At 46.1% G+C, this 17048-nt stretch overlaps 1 protein-coding gene across 1 annotated transcript in view; it reads left to right on the forward strand.

Moving 5' to 3' along the window:
- The window catches only part of NTN3 (netrin 3), a 118527-nt gene extending 105564 nt beyond the window's left edge, over positions 1-12963 (forward strand). The window contains exons 7-8 of the mRNA XM_035131239.3: positions 5442-5516; positions 9913-12963. Coding sequence (XP_034987130.1) covers positions 5442-5516; positions 9913-10241 — 404 coding nt within the window. The 3' untranslated portion in view covers positions 10242-12963. The remainder of the gene's footprint in view (positions 1-5441; positions 5517-9912) is intronic.
- Positions 12964-17048: the final 4085 nt, after the last annotated feature.

Below are 17048 nucleotides of genomic sequence, written 5' to 3' on the forward strand. Positions count from 1 at the left end.
CTTTACCTTATTCTCCTGGGAATTCCATCTTTATTGAGAATAAAGGTTCCATAAGGCATTCATTGAGTCACATGTTTGCATATACAAGTGGTACTGACCATGTGCCTCAATATTCATGCAAGAAGTAAAATCTGGCCGTTATAGATACTTTTAGTTTATGAGATATCTCTTCATGGAGGGCAACTGGTGTGTTTCTCCTGGGCTATAATGCGTCCTTGAACTCTGGTGATGCTTTTTGCTTGTGTGGACAGAGAGGGTTGTGAGAGTAAACCTGTTGCTCTGCCTACTTCTGCCTCTGGCATGTGTCGCTCCTGGAGTTTGCCCAGAAGGGAAGGGGGCCCTCAGGCTTCAAAAGGTGCCCCCCCACCCCACTGCTGCTGTGGGCTCTGAAATCTGTTTGATGACACCCACATCTTCTGCCGCTTCAGAGACATGCAAAATAAAAACGATGAAAAATGGTTTCTCTATCTGGGCGTCTTTGGCTCGGAACTTCTCCCTCTCCCTGCAAAACTAGACTAAGCAACTATCTTTGTAACTCCAAATATAGTCAGCCGTTCAAAAGAAAAATTTTAGTCATAGCAAATGGAGACTCAACAAAACATAACCTCGCCTTTGCAGTGCCTACAGCCCCTTTCTTATGCTCTTCACTTAGGCTTTATTTATGCTAGACACGTTCCCTTGTCCTGATCATGCTGTAGCAGCCCACAGCTCAAGGGCGCCACGAATGTATCAACTCATTTATCAATGACTTGGTGGATATGAATAGACGTATTCTCATTTGTGATAACGTGGATCCTTTCTGTGGCGAGATTAACTTCTTCCCGACAAAATTACTCTGAAGCTGCATTTACTGTCTTCCATAAACCGTCTCATTCTCCTACCCCCTGTCAGAAGAACATCTTGTTGTAGGGCCGTGTGGGCAGGCCTCCTTACTTTATGGAGGACAGTCCTCATGAAGGAATCCTCTAATTCAAATGGCAATCTCTGGTCCAAGGCCATTTAAAAGACCAAGTGGTTTCTAGATTCTTGGGGGACTCCCTATGTAGGCAACAGCACTAAGTTTTTTAAATCAAAAGGAGGAAGGATATAATTGTTGGTTTTAACAGGCCTGACAATGCTTCTCTAAAACATAGGTCTTCAACCAGTGGGTTGGGACCCACAGGAGGGCCATGAGGCCCTCCTTGTTGGGTCATCGCAAAGCTTTTTTTCACTCCAGCTAAGACTGACCATATCAAAGGAGCTCTACATGCAGTGGCTGGGCTAGAATGAGGGGTTTGGCATAGTGGCTGAGTAAGCAGCAGCAATCAGGTCTATTCAGGGACTGTGAGAATCTCATGGAGTAGGTCAACAGGAACTGGAACTCAGCCACTCTTTCTTTCCTGGCCATATCAAAGAAACAGCCAAAGTCTGAAACAGAAGCAAGGAGCTGGTAGTTCACTGTCCCAACCAGGAGTTTCAAAGACAGCAACAACTTGTGCCCCGTTGCCACTTTGCTGTACAAAGACTTCTGTAGAACTTGGAAAGCTTGCACCACTTTGAAGGTACTGTAGGTGGGCCTGCTGAAAGATAGTCAGCCTCACAGGATTCTGTGCCTCAACTCCCCCATCTCTCTGTCAATCAGATTTTCCAAATCTCTGAGCACTTCTTCAAACAGAGGAGGAGTGTGTGTGAGTGGAGGATTATGACTTTTGGACTGCCCCAATTAATGCTTTTAAAAGAAAACATTTCGTTCCCCCTCATCTTTCTCTCTCCCCACCTTCCTCCCCCTCTTTTTTTAATCTCACTTTCCAAATCTCTGGGCACTACTTCAAAAGATCTTGATGGTGACAGGTGGATTATGGGGAGGGGGCAGTCAACTTTTTGGACCATCTAGTTCAGCATCATCTATGCTGAATGGCAGCAGCTCTCCAGGATTTTCGATGTGGGTCTTTCCCCTGCCCTACCAGGAGATGCTGGGAATTGAACCTGGGACCTTGTGCATGCAAAGCAGTTGCTTTGCTACTCAGCTGCATCCCTTAAAAGAGGCAAGAGGGGGAAACTGCTATGAGAGAATGAGGGAGGGAGAAAAGGCAGTGCACTGATCCAGCTACCGTCATCCAGCTCACTGGCATTTGGCTCGGCACTTTTGCCCCATGAAAGCAGGAGCTGGGAGTGGAAAACAAAGCAAACAAAGGGCTGGCCGTTGCAGGCCTGGCCGAGGTGGGAAAGGGGCAGTCTGGATTGTATAGCTTTGCTCACTCTGCTTTGGGGCAGAATTAGCTCCATGCTGAGTGGTTTTTAGCAAAGACAAATTTGGAGCAGGCAGCATAAAAACCGGGATGAAAAAAGGGAGCAAAGTGGAAATGGCAAGAGCAGCCGAGGCCCAGCTGGGTCCGCATTTCTTGCTGGGACTCTGCCCTTTCTCCTCAACAAAGTTGGCATGCCCAAGAGGTTGTGGGTATGTAGATAAGTGCATTTTCTCTCTCTCTCCCCCCCCCCCCCGCAAAGTTTCTTTCTCCAAAGCCTCTGGCAATTCACAAGCACCAAAAAAAGAAAAGAAAGAAAACCCCGAAAGGGAAATTCATTGACTGTGTCCCCCATCCCAGAGGAGGTGGTGCCAGCCGTCCCAGAGGAGGTGGTGCCAGCCACAGCCAAGCTGGCCAAGGAACCCGAGAGAGAGGAAGAAAAGAAGGAAGAAAAATGGGGTTTAGAAAAAAGATGGGAGGGGTGAAGCACAGCCAAAGAAGCGGAACCTTTGAAGAGAGGCAAATTGAGACATTCAAAGGATAGGCGACAGGGAATTGTGGGGGGAGGATAAGGGGGAGGAAATGTCTCTGTTGCGCTGCTTTTTATTACTAAAATAATGTTTATGGGGGGAGGGAGGGGGGGAGGGGAGGTTTGGGGTTGGCCAAGAAAGGAGGGGAGTTTGGATCCTGACATGGACAGGCTGTTTAATGCCAGGTGCCTGTAACATTTCACATGTTCACCCAAGGACAGAAACGCAAACCACGCAAGTGAATACAAGCAATAGTCACTGTTGTGGTGGGATTTTTTAGTCCACAAATGTTGCATAAATAATTAGATAATTTCCTACTTTGCTTTTGATACATGATACTTTGATACATACTTTGCTTCCACTGAAATGCAATTGAGTTAATGACGTAATTCATTTCGGCCATATTGGATAGTGAATAGAGTAATGTAGGTTTTAGCAGAAGCTGAACTGCAGCAGAACAGAAGCGGCACTGGTTGCGACAAACATAGGATGGGACCAAAACCACTGCCTCCTTAATTCCCACCTTGTGGGTGAGGCAGCAGGGCCCACATCAGGAAGGCTGTTGCAAGCAGAAGCATGCTAAATTTTCCTTGCTCTCCTGTTGTCAAGGCAGAGAGGCGGGAAAGTGTTCCACAAGCTTGCTTTCCCAGATGAGCTCCAGCTTAGAAGCACTTAGCTATATGCATTGTGATGGACTGCCATTGTGGAACTTTATTCAGAGGTGATGTTGTCTGTCAAAACACCAGAGCAACTGATGAACTATCCTTGCTATGGCAAGGGAATGAGCTGATGACGAGGCTTTCAAATTATACTATTTTTAATGAAAGTTTAGTGCAGGAAGTCAAGAGAATGATTAAAAATCAAGCAAAAGCTGGGTACTCCTTTTCATTTTATTTGGCTCCTACTTCATGCCAACAGTTTAAGATTGTTTGCTTTTATAACTAAAAATGAAGGGTGGTTTTCAAATAAGTAGACCAACTGAAATTAATGGAGCTAACTTAGTCATGTTTCGTTGGGTCCACTCTGAAGAAAAACTTAGTTGAACATCACCCTAAAGACTGCATTTCGGCGGTCTGAAGAGCTTTTGTTGAAGCTCAATGGATTTTACAAGCTGAACTTCTAAATAATAATGTCTCCAAATATCATTTGTTTGTTTGTTTGTTTGTTTGTTTGCTTGCTTGCTTGCTTGCTTGCTTGTTTAATTAATACTGTGTAGTCTCAACTACAAGGGCATTTGACCTAGCATGACTGGGGTCCAAAGCAGAAATTTCCTTTTACAGTGGTACCTTGGTTTGCATACGCCTTGGTTTGCATACATTTTCAATTACAAATATGTCAAACCAGGAAGTATGTGCCCCGTTTTGCGAACTTTTTTTAGATTACAACCCATTTTTTGTATTACGAACAAAAAAACTTTGGAGGCCCCATTGACAAAAGCATGCCTTGGGTTACAACCTGTTTTGATTTACAAACGGACCTCCGGAATGGATTATGGTTGTAAACCAAGGTACCACTGTACTCCCAATCCCATGGGTGCTGAGGGAATGGGGAATGGTGGGGGGGGGCATGGAACATTGGCATTTAAACCTAAGAACATAGGAAGAGCCTTGTTGGATCACACCAAAGCCCCATCTAGTCCAGCATCCTGTTCTCACAATAGCCAACCAGATGACCATTATGGGAACCCCATAAGCAGGACTTGAGCGCAACAATGTTCTCTTCACATGAGATTCCCAGCAACTGGCATTCAAAAGCATATTGGCTCCCACAATGGAGGCAGAACATAGTCATCATAGGTAGCAGCCATTGAAACTGTATCCTCCGTGAATTTGTGTAATCCTGTTTTAAAGCCATCCTAGTTGGCGGCCATTACTATCTCTTTTGTTGTTTAGTCGTTTAGTCGTGTCTGACTCTTCGTGACCCCATGGACCAGAGCACGCCAGGCACTCCTGTCTTGCACTGCCTCCCGCAGTTTGGTCCTTGTGCCCTCCATCTTTCCCAATATCAGGGTCTTTTCTCTTCTCATGAGGTGGCCAAAGTATTGGAGCCTCAGCTTCAGGATCTGTCCTCCCAGTGAGCACTCAGGGCTGATTTCCTGAAGAATGGATAGGTTTGTTCTTCTTGCAGTCCATGGGACTCTCAAGAGTCTCCTCCAGCACCATATCTATCTCTAGTGGGAGCCAAAAATATATATGCTTCTATTAGGAAAAATTAGCAGTAAAATGTTGGCAATGTTTTTGGATTTTTTTGTTTGTTTTTAATTGCTGTTATTTTTTACCTATGTCATTTTAAACTGTGATATTAATGCTGTACAGTATTCTTAGTTTTAGATTTTGATTTATGTGGAAATTGTTTTCCATTTGGTTGTGTATTTTTTTGATGTGGTTTATTTATTATTGATGACTTTTCTAATTATGTAAATCTTGTTGTGTTGTAAGCTTCCTTGAGCATTGTTTTTAACTGTGAAAGGTGGCATACAAATAAGATGGCGATGGCAAAATTTCATGAGGATTTTATTCTTTTTAAGGCCAACTGATGCAGCAATACAGAGAACTGTGGAAATAACTAGAAAGAATGAGAAACAGAAATTGATAATTTTGTCCACCCCTCACTATGACGTTGCTGCCGCCCCGCTGACTTCTTAGTTGTCATCCTAATTGTATTTTCCCCTTGTATTTTCCTGCAGACTGTGACTCCTACTGCAAACCAGCCAAAGGCAACTACAAAATTAACATGAAAAAGTACTGCAAGAAAGATTATGGTAAGGAGCAGCTCTCCTTTCTCTAATGCAAAAGGGATTCTCAGAATGTAAAGGTCAAACCAGGAATTTCCTATTTGGGAACTTGCCTTACCTTCTGGTCAGTGGTTTCCAAATAAGTATTTAAGAAGCACCAGCTGCAGACTGTAAGATCTCTGGGCTCAGAAGTCCCAGTGGCGGAGGAAGGGAGGTGTGGTGGGGGCAGCTTGCCCTGGGTGTCATCCCTGAGGGGGTTGACATTGCCCCCCCCCCGGGACGCTTGCCATGGGCAGCCCCGCCCCAGCGTGTGTGCCGCTTCAGGTGAGGGAGCAGCTAGCTCCGCCTCTGAGAAGTCCTCTTGATACATGTTAGGGCCACTTTAGATGAGATCAGCACCTCGAGCTCTCTCACCTAAAGATAATAGATGTAGCAAAGGGCCCTTAATCAGTTTGGGGCCACAGCACAACACTGTTTACCCAAACAAACCCCTGCCCTCAACACCCCACAGACAAAACAGACAGATAACCTTTCTTGCCTATTGCCATATCCCTGTTCCTATTCAGGGGGCCTACAGCCGCTATTAAAATTTTAAATAAAATTTGCATGAGATCCTGAGCACAAATTTTAGGCACCATCTTGCACAGGTGGTGGCTATTGCCTATTGGTAGTGGGAGGATGGAAAGCAGGGAGGTCGGCAGTAGGTGGTGCCAGAGCCAACGGCAGAGAGGAAGAGCCAGCTAATTCTTGTTTTTTCCATACTCCTCCCTGCTGAGTTCTACAGCAGCAACAGTGAGACTAAAGAGGAGGAAGACGATAGGCAGTGCCACCTGATGGACTGGTTCTAAGCAGGAAGGAAGGCTGGCAGGTGGGGGGGGTGGCTTAGGATAGCGGTTGGGTTATAATGGACTGGCTTCTACTGCCTTAAGTAAGTCAGAAAGAGCCCAGATTACCATATACAGTACTAATTTGGCTTCTGATTCAGGTCTTTGAACAAGCTGCTGATCAAACCTCTGTGGTGGAGGTGTGGGCACTAATAACCAGATCACTGAAATCTGCCTTTTGCTTCATGAGGTCCTTTTTACTAGATATGTTAGACTCCATCTGCATTTAGAACAGTATTGTACCACTTTAAGCAATCATGACACACACACACCCAAACCTGGAAACTGTAGTTTGTTAAGAGTGCCAAGAGTTGTGTTATTCCCCCACACAAAGCTAAATTCTCTGAGAAGAAGATTGGCTGTTAAGCTACTTTGGGAACTGTAGCTCTGTGAGGGGACTAGGGGTATCCTAACAGCTCACAGCACCCATAACAAACTACAGTTCTCAGAATTATTTTTGGGGAGCCATAACAGTTTAATGTGGTATGACTGTTTCGAATGTATTGTGCAAATGCAGACTGTATCTCAAGCTCAGGTGTGGCCTTTGGGTGCTCAGAATGCTGACACCAAAGGTGTAGTGGTTAAGAGCGGTAGGCTCGTAATCTGGTGAACCGGGTTCGCGTCTCCGCTCCTCCACATGCAGCTGCTGGGCATGGAACGTAGGCAGGGGGGCAGGAGGGGGCAGTTGCCCCCCCCAGAAGCAGGGCCACTGGCCAGCCTGCCCCGGTGCCCGCCGCCACCCGGTGCCGTTTCCCTTCTCCCTGGCTGGCTGTGGGGTGGGTGGAGGGAAAGCCCCAGAGCCGCGCAAAGTGTTTGGCTGGCTTTCCCTCCGCTCGCCCCACAGCCAGCCAGGGAGAAGGGGGACGTCCCTTCTAGCCGGCTGGTTGTGGGGCAGGTGGAGGGAAAGCCAGCCAAACGCTTTGCGCGGCTCTGGGGCTTTCCCTCCACCCGCCCCACAGCCAGCCTGCTAGAAGGGACGTCTCCCTTCTCCCTGGCTGGCTGTGGGGCGGGCGGAGGGAAAGCCAGCTTTCCCTCCACCCGCCCCGGCGATCGCGGAGGGGGAGGAGGGATCGGAGCAGCCCGATTTCGGGCTGATCCTGGTGCCCCCTCGCCCCTGCCTGTCGAGGAGGGGGAGGAGGGGGTCGGAGCAGCCCGATTTCGGGCTGATCCTGGCGCCCCCTCGCCCCTGAACGACCATGGCTTTCCTTGCCCCACTGTGGCCCCTCTCCTGTGCCTTGGCCCCGCCCCTTGCCCCCCTAATTTTGATCCTGGCTACGCCCCTGCTGCTGGGTGACCTTGGGCTAGTCACACTTCTCTGAAGTGTCTCAGCCTCACTCACCTCACAGAGTGTTTGTTGTGGGAGAGGAAGGGAAAGGAGAATGTTAGCCGCTTTGAGACTCCTTTGGGTAGTGATAAAGCAGGATATCAAATCCAAACTACTACTACTACTACTACTACTACTACTACTCCCCTCCTCCCCTCCTCCCCATATATCCCTGCTGGCTCAAGTTGACTATGGTGGAAAGTCATGGCAGAGGAGGGGGGATGGTTGCTACAGAAACTACAGGGCTCTGAGGATTGGGCCCTGGAGATTAACCACTTCCCAGTGGGATCTGCACCGAATTCAGTGGATCCAAACCTACCAGTGCCCTGCTGTTTGTTACACAAGCAATATGACACGAGTGAAGTTGTTTTGCTGATTCCCAGTGATCAGATTCCAAACAGGGATGGACAAAACGAGAGTGACATGGTAAAGATGACAAAAAAAAATTAGTAGGGGACGGCATCCACAAGTTTCCTTTGCTTGTTATCCACTCCTGGCTTCAGGGACTGCCGATCTTGCCCTATTTCTCCACTTTGAAATTCTCTCTCTCTCTCTCTCTCTCTCTCTCTCTCTCTCTCTCTCACACACACACACACACACACACACACACACACACACACAACTAGGAAAACTTGCTGGACCCTCTCCCCTCCTTGCCTAAACCCACAGTCACTCCCTGTCTGCCAAATATGTTAAAAAGTACTCTCTCTTCTTCCCAATCCCCTTGTTTTGCAAGGTGTGTGGGTTGAGAGGGTTTGAATGGGATGGGATGTGTGTGAAGTTTGGACTCGGGGACATCCTGACAGCAGGTTGTAAATCACCCTGACAGAAGCACATTCACTCTTTGGAACAGAGGGAGGATCCCTAAAAGAGGCTGTGGTTTGTGATTGATCTCCCACAGGAGCTCCTTGGCTCAGACAGAAAAGATGTTTTTGGCAAGGTGGAAGGGAACGGGAAGATGGACGTGAGACGGGGTGGTAGCCGAGAAGTGTTTTGGCTTTTAAACGATCTTCGGCAAAGGCAGTTAACCTTTTAGATAATTGTGATCAGAGATCGTTCATTTAAATACATTTGTGTTCCCTGCTTTTTGGTCTATCAGGATCTACAAGGCATCAATATAAACCAAACATATAAACCCATAATTTAAAAAAATGCAATGCTGTGGCACAGAAAAGCTAGTAACAACAGTAGTGTAGCATACCCTCCAACATTTCTCCAATGAAAATAAGGATGACCTAAGGAAAAGCGTGACATTCCAGGATCAAATTAGAAACCAGGATGTAAATCTGTAAATCTGTGACTGTCCCTGGAAAATAGGGACACTTGGAGTGTTTGGTGTAGATACATGGAGATGATGATCTACCACCTTGAGAAGGTCACCCAAAGCTGCATTCCTTGACTCAGAGTGCAAATCTCAGGAACCTGTAATGCTTGCCTCTGATATGACCATGAATGCAGTAAGAACAAGTTACTGCGAATTGCAGGTTGCTATGCTATTGCATCGTTGACCACCTCTGTGCTTTAATGGGCTGGTCAGTGCAAACCCTGTATAAAGTTGAAGAGCCATCAGTAGGGCTTCCCATTGGGGCATCTGCTTGGTCACTGTGAGAACAAGAAGGTGGGCTAGGTGGACATTTCCTCTCACTCAGATCTTCTGCTGATGGGACTCAATTGAGTCCCACCCGCGAACTATAAAATAATAAAATCCAGAATAATTTATTCAAACTAATTATCTAAAAACAAATGCAGTTTTGGTGGGCAATGAGATGTCTGGATTGTACACACCTGTCTGACTTTAGTAGGAACAGAGTTGCATCTTTGCTTGTGCCCCTATGCTGCTAAATGCTTTGATTTGTGTAGAAACTAAACAAATAAAGAGATAAGTGTGAGACAGTCAGGAGGGCTTCTCCAAATTATTGTAGTCGTCTGGCCAGATTAGAAGGGACAAGGCAGGTAACCTTCAGGCAAGCTGGTCCTGGGCCATTAAGGATTTATGCACTAACAATAAGACTTTCAACTTCACTTGGTGAAATACTGGCAGCCGGTGCAGTTCGTTTGGAAACAGCATAAGAAACTGATGTATGGGGCATGACTATGAAATCTCATGATTGCTCAACAACACTTTGTAAGTTTAATTCTAATACATAGCTTCACATATTCAGCATCATTTCCTTGCCACCTGTGGCCTCACTTTCTCTCCTTTCTTGCCCTGCAGTTGTCCAAGTCAACGTCTTAGACATGGAGACGGTGGCCAACTGGGCCAAGTTCACTGTCAACATCCTCTCGGTCTACAAGTGCAGAGACGAACGGGTGAAAAGGGGCGACAACTTCTTGTGGATCCACATGAAAGACCTGGCGTGCAAATGCCCCAAGATCCAAATCAGCAGGAAGTACTTGGTCATGGGGATCAGCGAAAACCCCACTGACCGGCCAGGACTAATGGCTGACAAGAACAGCTTGGTGATCCAGTGGAGGGATGCCTGGACTCGGCGGCTCAGGAAACTGCAGCGGCGGGAGAAAAAGGGGAAGTGCTTGAAACCGTGATTGGTTTAGGCTCGTGTCTGTTAATACATGCCTCCCTTCTCTCTCGTCCCCTGTGCACTGCACCCAGCAGACTGTTCCTAGAGACTCTGTACATATACATATCATGTGAATGGATGGACTCGCCTGTGTATAGTGTATATTTTGGCAATGATTCTTTGGGGGTGGGGGTTGCGTGCATGGGTCTTTTTTTAAAAAAAGTTTATTAAGAGTAACACAGTAATGACAAACCTTTAACAAGGAGCGAAGTGAAGGAGAAGGCTGGTGGGGCCGGTGTGAACTGAAGAGACTTGGAAGAAGACAGCTCAGAATGTCTCTGAGCAGGAGCATAATTCCCACCCTGTTTTTCTTTTTTTAAAAAAACAAAAACAAAACAATGACAGTGTTTTTCTGATCCTGCCAAATTCCAGAGGGACAACCACAGGAGCTGTCACTTACTGGGAAGGGGCGAGGTGGTGGGGGAGGTCAGGACGGCACATGTGCACCGACAGAGCCAATCTGGTGTTCCCATCTGCACACCCACAAATCGTTGCCCTTACTGCCATGTTATGCTTCCTACTTCCAGGAAGTGATGCCTCTTCCCACTAATCACTCCTAGATAGTCGTATTAAGTCTGTTAACAGTAATCTCTCTCTCTCTCTCTTTCTTTCTCTCTCTCTCTCTCTCACACACAGGCCACATTCACAACATACATTTAAAGCACTATCATGCCACTTTAAACAGCCATGGCTTTCGCCCAAGAAATCTTGGAGCTATAAGTTTGTTATGGGTGCTGAGTATCATTAGAAGGCCTCTATCCCCCTGCCCTCCTGTCAACCTAGCAGTTCGAAAGCACATCGAAGTGCAAGTAGATAAATAAGTACCACTACAGCGGGAAGGTAAACGGCGTTTCCATGTGCTGCTCTGGTACACCAGAAGCAGCTTTGTCATGCTGGCCACATGACCTGGAAGCTGTATGCCGGCTCCCTCGGCCAATAACGCGAGAAGAGCGCCGCAACCCCAGAGTCCGTCACGACTGGACCTAATGGTCAGGGGTCCCTTTACCTTTTTATCCCCCTGCCAAGATCTGCAATTCCCTGAGTTTCCTGTGAAAAGGGATTGACTGCTAAACCACCCTGGAATTGTGAGATAACTAGAAGTCTCCTAACAACTCCCAGTACCCTCAGAAATTACAGCTCCCATAATTCTTTGGGGGAAGACATAATGGTTTAAAGTTGTATGATAGCGCCTTAAAGGTATGGTGTGAATGTCCCCCCACCCCCACAGAAAACCCACCTTGGGATACCTTAAACAGATCTGTGGTAGGATTGTGACAGGAACTCGGAGGTGTTATCATCAGTTTGGAATGGCTTCCAAAAAAGCTCCACCCTGTTCACAGAGGCAGAAAAAGGGGTGTTTCCTCAAACATTCTCAGGGGGGATCGGGATTTTTTGGGGGGACAGCGCGGTTCCTTCTTTTGTTCTGCAAGCACCAAGAGCAGCAAGAGCAGAGCTTCTGTGATGACATCCTGGTACCCCTTCATAATGCCCCGGATGGTCTCATTGTCCCAGGGTTTTGTGGTTTGGGGTGACAGCGGGGGGAGTGGAGGCCCTCATGAAATAGCGACAGAGAATTTTTATCAAAATGGCCCTCTGTTGGGAGGGACAGGCAAAAATGAAGATGGTCTGCTGAGAAGTATTGCCTCATTGCTCTCTCTGTCTCTCTGACGCACATACACTGATAAATTTTCCCTTGCTCAATCAGATAAGTTTTAATTGAGCCATCAATTCAATCTGCACAAAATTGCATATGAGAAAAGCAAGTGTCCCAAATAAACTTTCTTCATAGATCAGGAGTGGAAAACCTTTCAGCCTGAGGACAGGCTTCAGACCTGGCCAAGACTCCAAATGGACGAGGTCAGAGGATAAGTGGGTGGGGCTTAAAAGTTAAAAATAAAGTGAAGCTGAAATACTGAATACAGGTGGTACCCATATGTCACAGTGGGCTTCCTTTTTAGAACAGTCCTTTCTCATTCGTTCTCACATGAAGAAATGTCAGATAGCACTTTCTATCTGCAGGGTTTAGCTTGGTTTTTACAAGTGATATAGGTAGGCACCTTTTCAGATGCTCAACATATTTTCAGTTGATTCATGTCTCTAACCCAGCCTTACCTGGTTGCCTGCAGATGTGGCTGGACTACGGTGACTGTGTTGGCTGGGACTGTTAAGCACTGAAGTAAAGAAGACAACAAAGAAGAATCTGGAGAGCAGTAGGTTGGGGGGAGGCTGATTTAAGCTGTCAGATGACTAAGATTAAGGCTGAACCCAGAGTTCTCAGTGGAGAAATTTCAGTTTGAATTTGGGAAGGCTGGGAGGGGCATGGGGACAAGTGCTCACCCCATTCCACATCCCCACAGGGAGCAGCTGTGGTAGTCATTGGTCATTGAAAAAGTAGTAGTGGGAAGATCTCCATTTTGTGCCCTTTTGGATCCCTCTCCCAATACCCATAATGCACCTTACTCCAATTTTGCTATCTACTGTTAGAACAGAGAAAATAGGTTGTAAACATGGGGCAAATGTGTCAGAGACTCTACCTTTTGCCTTCCACCAACTTTGGGCTTCATTGTTGACCACCACTGCCACCCCTTATACCTCTGTGTCTCTGTGTGGGTATCTCTTGTGTATGTGCTTGTTTTTTCCACCTGATGTATTGGTCTCTGGTCCATAAACACTTAAAGCCACAATAAGTCTGCTAGTCTTTAAAGTGAAACAAGACTCCTTCCCGCTTTTGTGCTCTGGTTTTTGCTCAGGGTTGTATTGAGTGCTAGTCCTAATCAGAGCAGACCCATTGAAATCGGTGGACACGGCTAACTTAGGCTCTTTCATTTCAGTGGGTCTCTGAGTAGAACTTAGTTGGAGGGCATCCTAAGATGCAAATTGTGAGGTGGGCTAATGCTCATCTTCCAGTCTCGCCTTGCTGCCTCCTGGCTTTCAGGACTACCAGTTGCTGTAGTTCTTTTGCTGGGAACCTGAGCTGCCTGCCCTTGGAAAGTTTGCATTTCTTGGTGGTCAGTGCCACCCCAAGACATTTGCCACCTGAAGCAAACAACAAGGTGGTGGACCCTCTTTAACATACAGAAGCTGTTTGAACTAGCAGCTGAGACTTATTTTGACACAGACAGTGGGACAGTGTCTTCCTGAGGGGAGCAGGCTGGCTTAGGGGACACAGGGCAGGTTGTCCTTCAACACCTTGCCGCCACTCCCTGCCCCTCCTCCCATCACCCAGCACCTAATATGACTTGACTAAGCTCTGCCTAATAGTAGAGCTGGCGTTGTTGGTTGAGGAACCACTTGGGGATAACATGACAGCCTCAACAAAACCTTCTCTTTTTTTAGCTCTTCTGGCTGTCGAGGAATGTCCGCATCTTGTATCTAACTGCCATATAAATTTGGATGGGTTGAAAACATGTAAGCTGCACAGCTCATTCCCACCAAATACTGAACAGAAGATAGACCTACACACAGAGCTGCACACAAACAAGCTAAGGATCTTTTAATGCCTGTTCCTATCTCATCCGATGCTTAATTCATCTGCTCTGATTAGACAGTAAGCTTTTCTTACTGTGACTAAGAAATTGCCAGCCAGTCCTATACAGTGGTACCTCGGTTTGCGAACGCAATCCGTTGCACGGAGGCGTTCGCTCGTCGAGGCATTCACTCACCGAAGGCACACTTCTGCATGTGCACGAAGCACCAATAGAGCGCTTCTGTGCACGCACACGCTGCACAGATCGCTTTTGCACATGCACGAGCTGCGCAGATTGTGTCTGCGCATCCGACGCCGCAGAACCCGGATGTAAACATTTCCGGGTCTGCGGCATTCATAAATGGAGGTTTTCGTAAACGGAGGTAGTCGTAAACTGAGGTTCCACTGTACTTGCAAGCTTTCTGTGATATCAGGGGCCCCAAAGAAGGTCTAAGGCATTATGTCTTGTCATTGGCTTGCTTCAACAATGTCACATCTGCCTTCTGGCTTCCATTGGCTCAATGGTTCTGATGTCACTGAAGGGTTTTCCTGAAGTGTTGCCATGACTGCCTACTGGTTGCTATTGGCTCAGCTTTTCTGACATCACAGAAAGTGCACCAACATCACAGAAAGTGCTCCAATGTCACAGAGGATTTGCACACTTAGGACCAAACATTTAACTGCATGTGGAAAGTGGGGAAAATAATGACATATGAACTCTGGAGCCCGGAGACACTTAAACAGAACAGTCTATCTCATGTATAGCAATGCCTTTCAATTCTTAAAACCAGCCTTTTCATTGTTTTTAGTACTTTGGTTTAATAACAGCTGCTATTTAAAGTCACCAACGGATCACTGCAGAGGGTTTGTAGGTACACAAGGTTATCCTGCCATCTGTTTGGTGCAAAGAATGATGATTTCATCAGCTTGAACAAGTGCATAATGAGATGATGAGCACCTTGGCTCAGTGCCAATGTTAATTCTTTTTAGCAGCAGTTTCAAAAGCCATCTGGCTGCTGTTTCAGCATAGTCTAAGCACTTTCATTGTTGTTTTACCCATATGACTTGCAAGGCAGGTCCAGCCAGGGTACATGAATGCTTTCGTATAGGAGCCAGGCAACATAAGGCCACAACATTGCCATGTCCGGTCTGCCCAAGCTTTTTCCTTGAAGAGCATATCTCCTCATTGCCCATCGGGAATGACTAAAGCACCTGAGGCCACCATTTTGTCAGCTGCAGGGGCAAGTGGAGGTTCAGGGAGATAGCATCCAAATCTTAGAGGGCCCAAATGCCAACACCTCCCTTTGGTTTGCGGGAATTTTTAAAAAATTCATACACATTTTTGAGGAAACATCAAGCCAAGCAGCTGCAGATACTACCACCTTAATTTTCCCAGAATGCCTCTGGGCATCAACATACAGTCCAGGGGCATTCTAGAGAAATTAAGATGACTGTAGCTTGTCTGTGGAGCACCCCCCCCTTCTGCCCCCTGGTAAGTTCAGTGGGCAGACACCACACCAGATCAGTTATGGGGTGGTGCTTGTTCATAGCCCCCTCACACCTGTTGCCAAGTCTCCTGGTTAGTGCAGTGACATCCTCCTTCATATTTTCATCTTGCTCATACCTGTAACTCAGCCAGCCAGCTCCCCCTGCTTGGAAGGATTTCCTTTCACAGCTCTGAAAGAACCTCCTGAGGTTGAAAGCCCACCCTATGCAGCCCCCCCCAAAAAAAACAACCCGCTGCTGCTACTCACCCCCATGCCAGATTGGATAATTTTTTTATGATGCGTAAAGCATCACTGTTTGACGAACCATAAATGCTACTTCTCATAAGATGTTGTTGATGTTCACTTGCTTATGATAATGTGTGTTTCAGGCACAATTTCTTCTTTGCAATGCATGAAAGCAAGAAGGATAGCTCACCCTACTTCACTTTAAATGTGCAGAAGCAATATACCTATGAATACTCAATACTCAGCAGAACGAACAACTAGGGGAAGAGATTTCCTTTATGTCCAGACACATTGGCTTTCTCTCTGTTGTAAATAGAATGTTGGAGTAGGTATAGGATGATGCTGTACTCAAACTCCCATCAGCCCCAGCTAACTTAGCCACTGGTCTGGAATGGTGGGAGTTGTAGTCCAAAATATCTGGAGAGCCACCTCTAGACAAGATTAAAATGGTGGCTGAATCCAGCAAGAGTAGTCTTACCATGCCAATGAGAAATGGAACAAAGAGTAATAGATTGACTGTGGCATACAGCAAGGGTGGACTTTGGTAATATGGTGCCCTGAGCTTGGACAAAATTTGGCATGCCTCCTAAATATTTCTTATTTGCATCCCCTCAGCTCGGCAACCTCCCACACTACCCTAAATCCAGCACTGCATATAGGCTGTAGATCTAAGAAGTATACTGCCAAAGGCAAAGAAGTGGGTATCCCAGTAGAGATAAAATAGTAAGGCTATTTATTTCAAAGCTTTGGTTTCTGTCTTTCTTGGTAATCCAGCTAGGATTTCAAATGAGCAGTGGATGCTAAGGTGACAGTCTTAAGAACACAGTCATGATGGGGAAAGTCTTACTAAGAAGGGTGGCTTATATGAGAGGTGTTTTATTTGTTTTTTGTTTTAAGGAAATAATTAAATGTCAGCTTTCAAATTAAATTAAAGTGCAGTCCTAAACCTATCTACTCAGAAGGAAGTCCCATTGGGTTCAAGGGATCTTACTCCCAGGAAGATTGCATATAGGATTACAGCCTTAGTGTGTTAAGTCTATAGATCCAGAAGTATGGATGCTTTTGGAATCTGATGACTAAGGAGTCACCCAATCAAATGTGCAGATTTGAATGTAGGTGCTCGTCAGATTTTTACCTTTCCCCAAATATTGTCACACAGTCCTTGGCTCAAATCCTGCTCCCATCCCACAAGCATTTTAAAATGTTGATTTTGAGGTAAAATTAACATTTTGAAATGTGTATTTTGAGAGCGAATACATTCAAACATATTTACAATTTTCAACACAAACTTGTGTAAGTTTTTTTAATGTTGCAGATTAATGCAAATAACAGGATCAAAAGTCCTTGTGGAAATGGCACATGTGAAAATGGCATGGACTGAGAGTAGTAGACTAATTCCTCCATCCCTGCCCGGAAGTTTTCCCTCTCTTCAAATACCTCCAGATTTGTTGGTTGTTCAGAGGGACATTTTCCCAAGTCAACGAGGTGACAGCCATCAAAACTGAAATATTTTGAAATAGATTGTTGGAGCTTCTTTGTCAAGGATTATTTCTTTGTGGGTTCTAAATCATCT

The sequence above is a fragment of the Zootoca vivipara genome, chromosome 13, assembly GCF_965207765.1.
Source record: "Zootoca vivipara chromosome 13, rZooViv2.hap1.1, whole genome shotgun sequence".
Classification (NCBI taxonomy): Eukaryota; Metazoa; Chordata; class Lepidosauria; order Squamata; family Lacertidae; genus Zootoca; species Zootoca vivipara.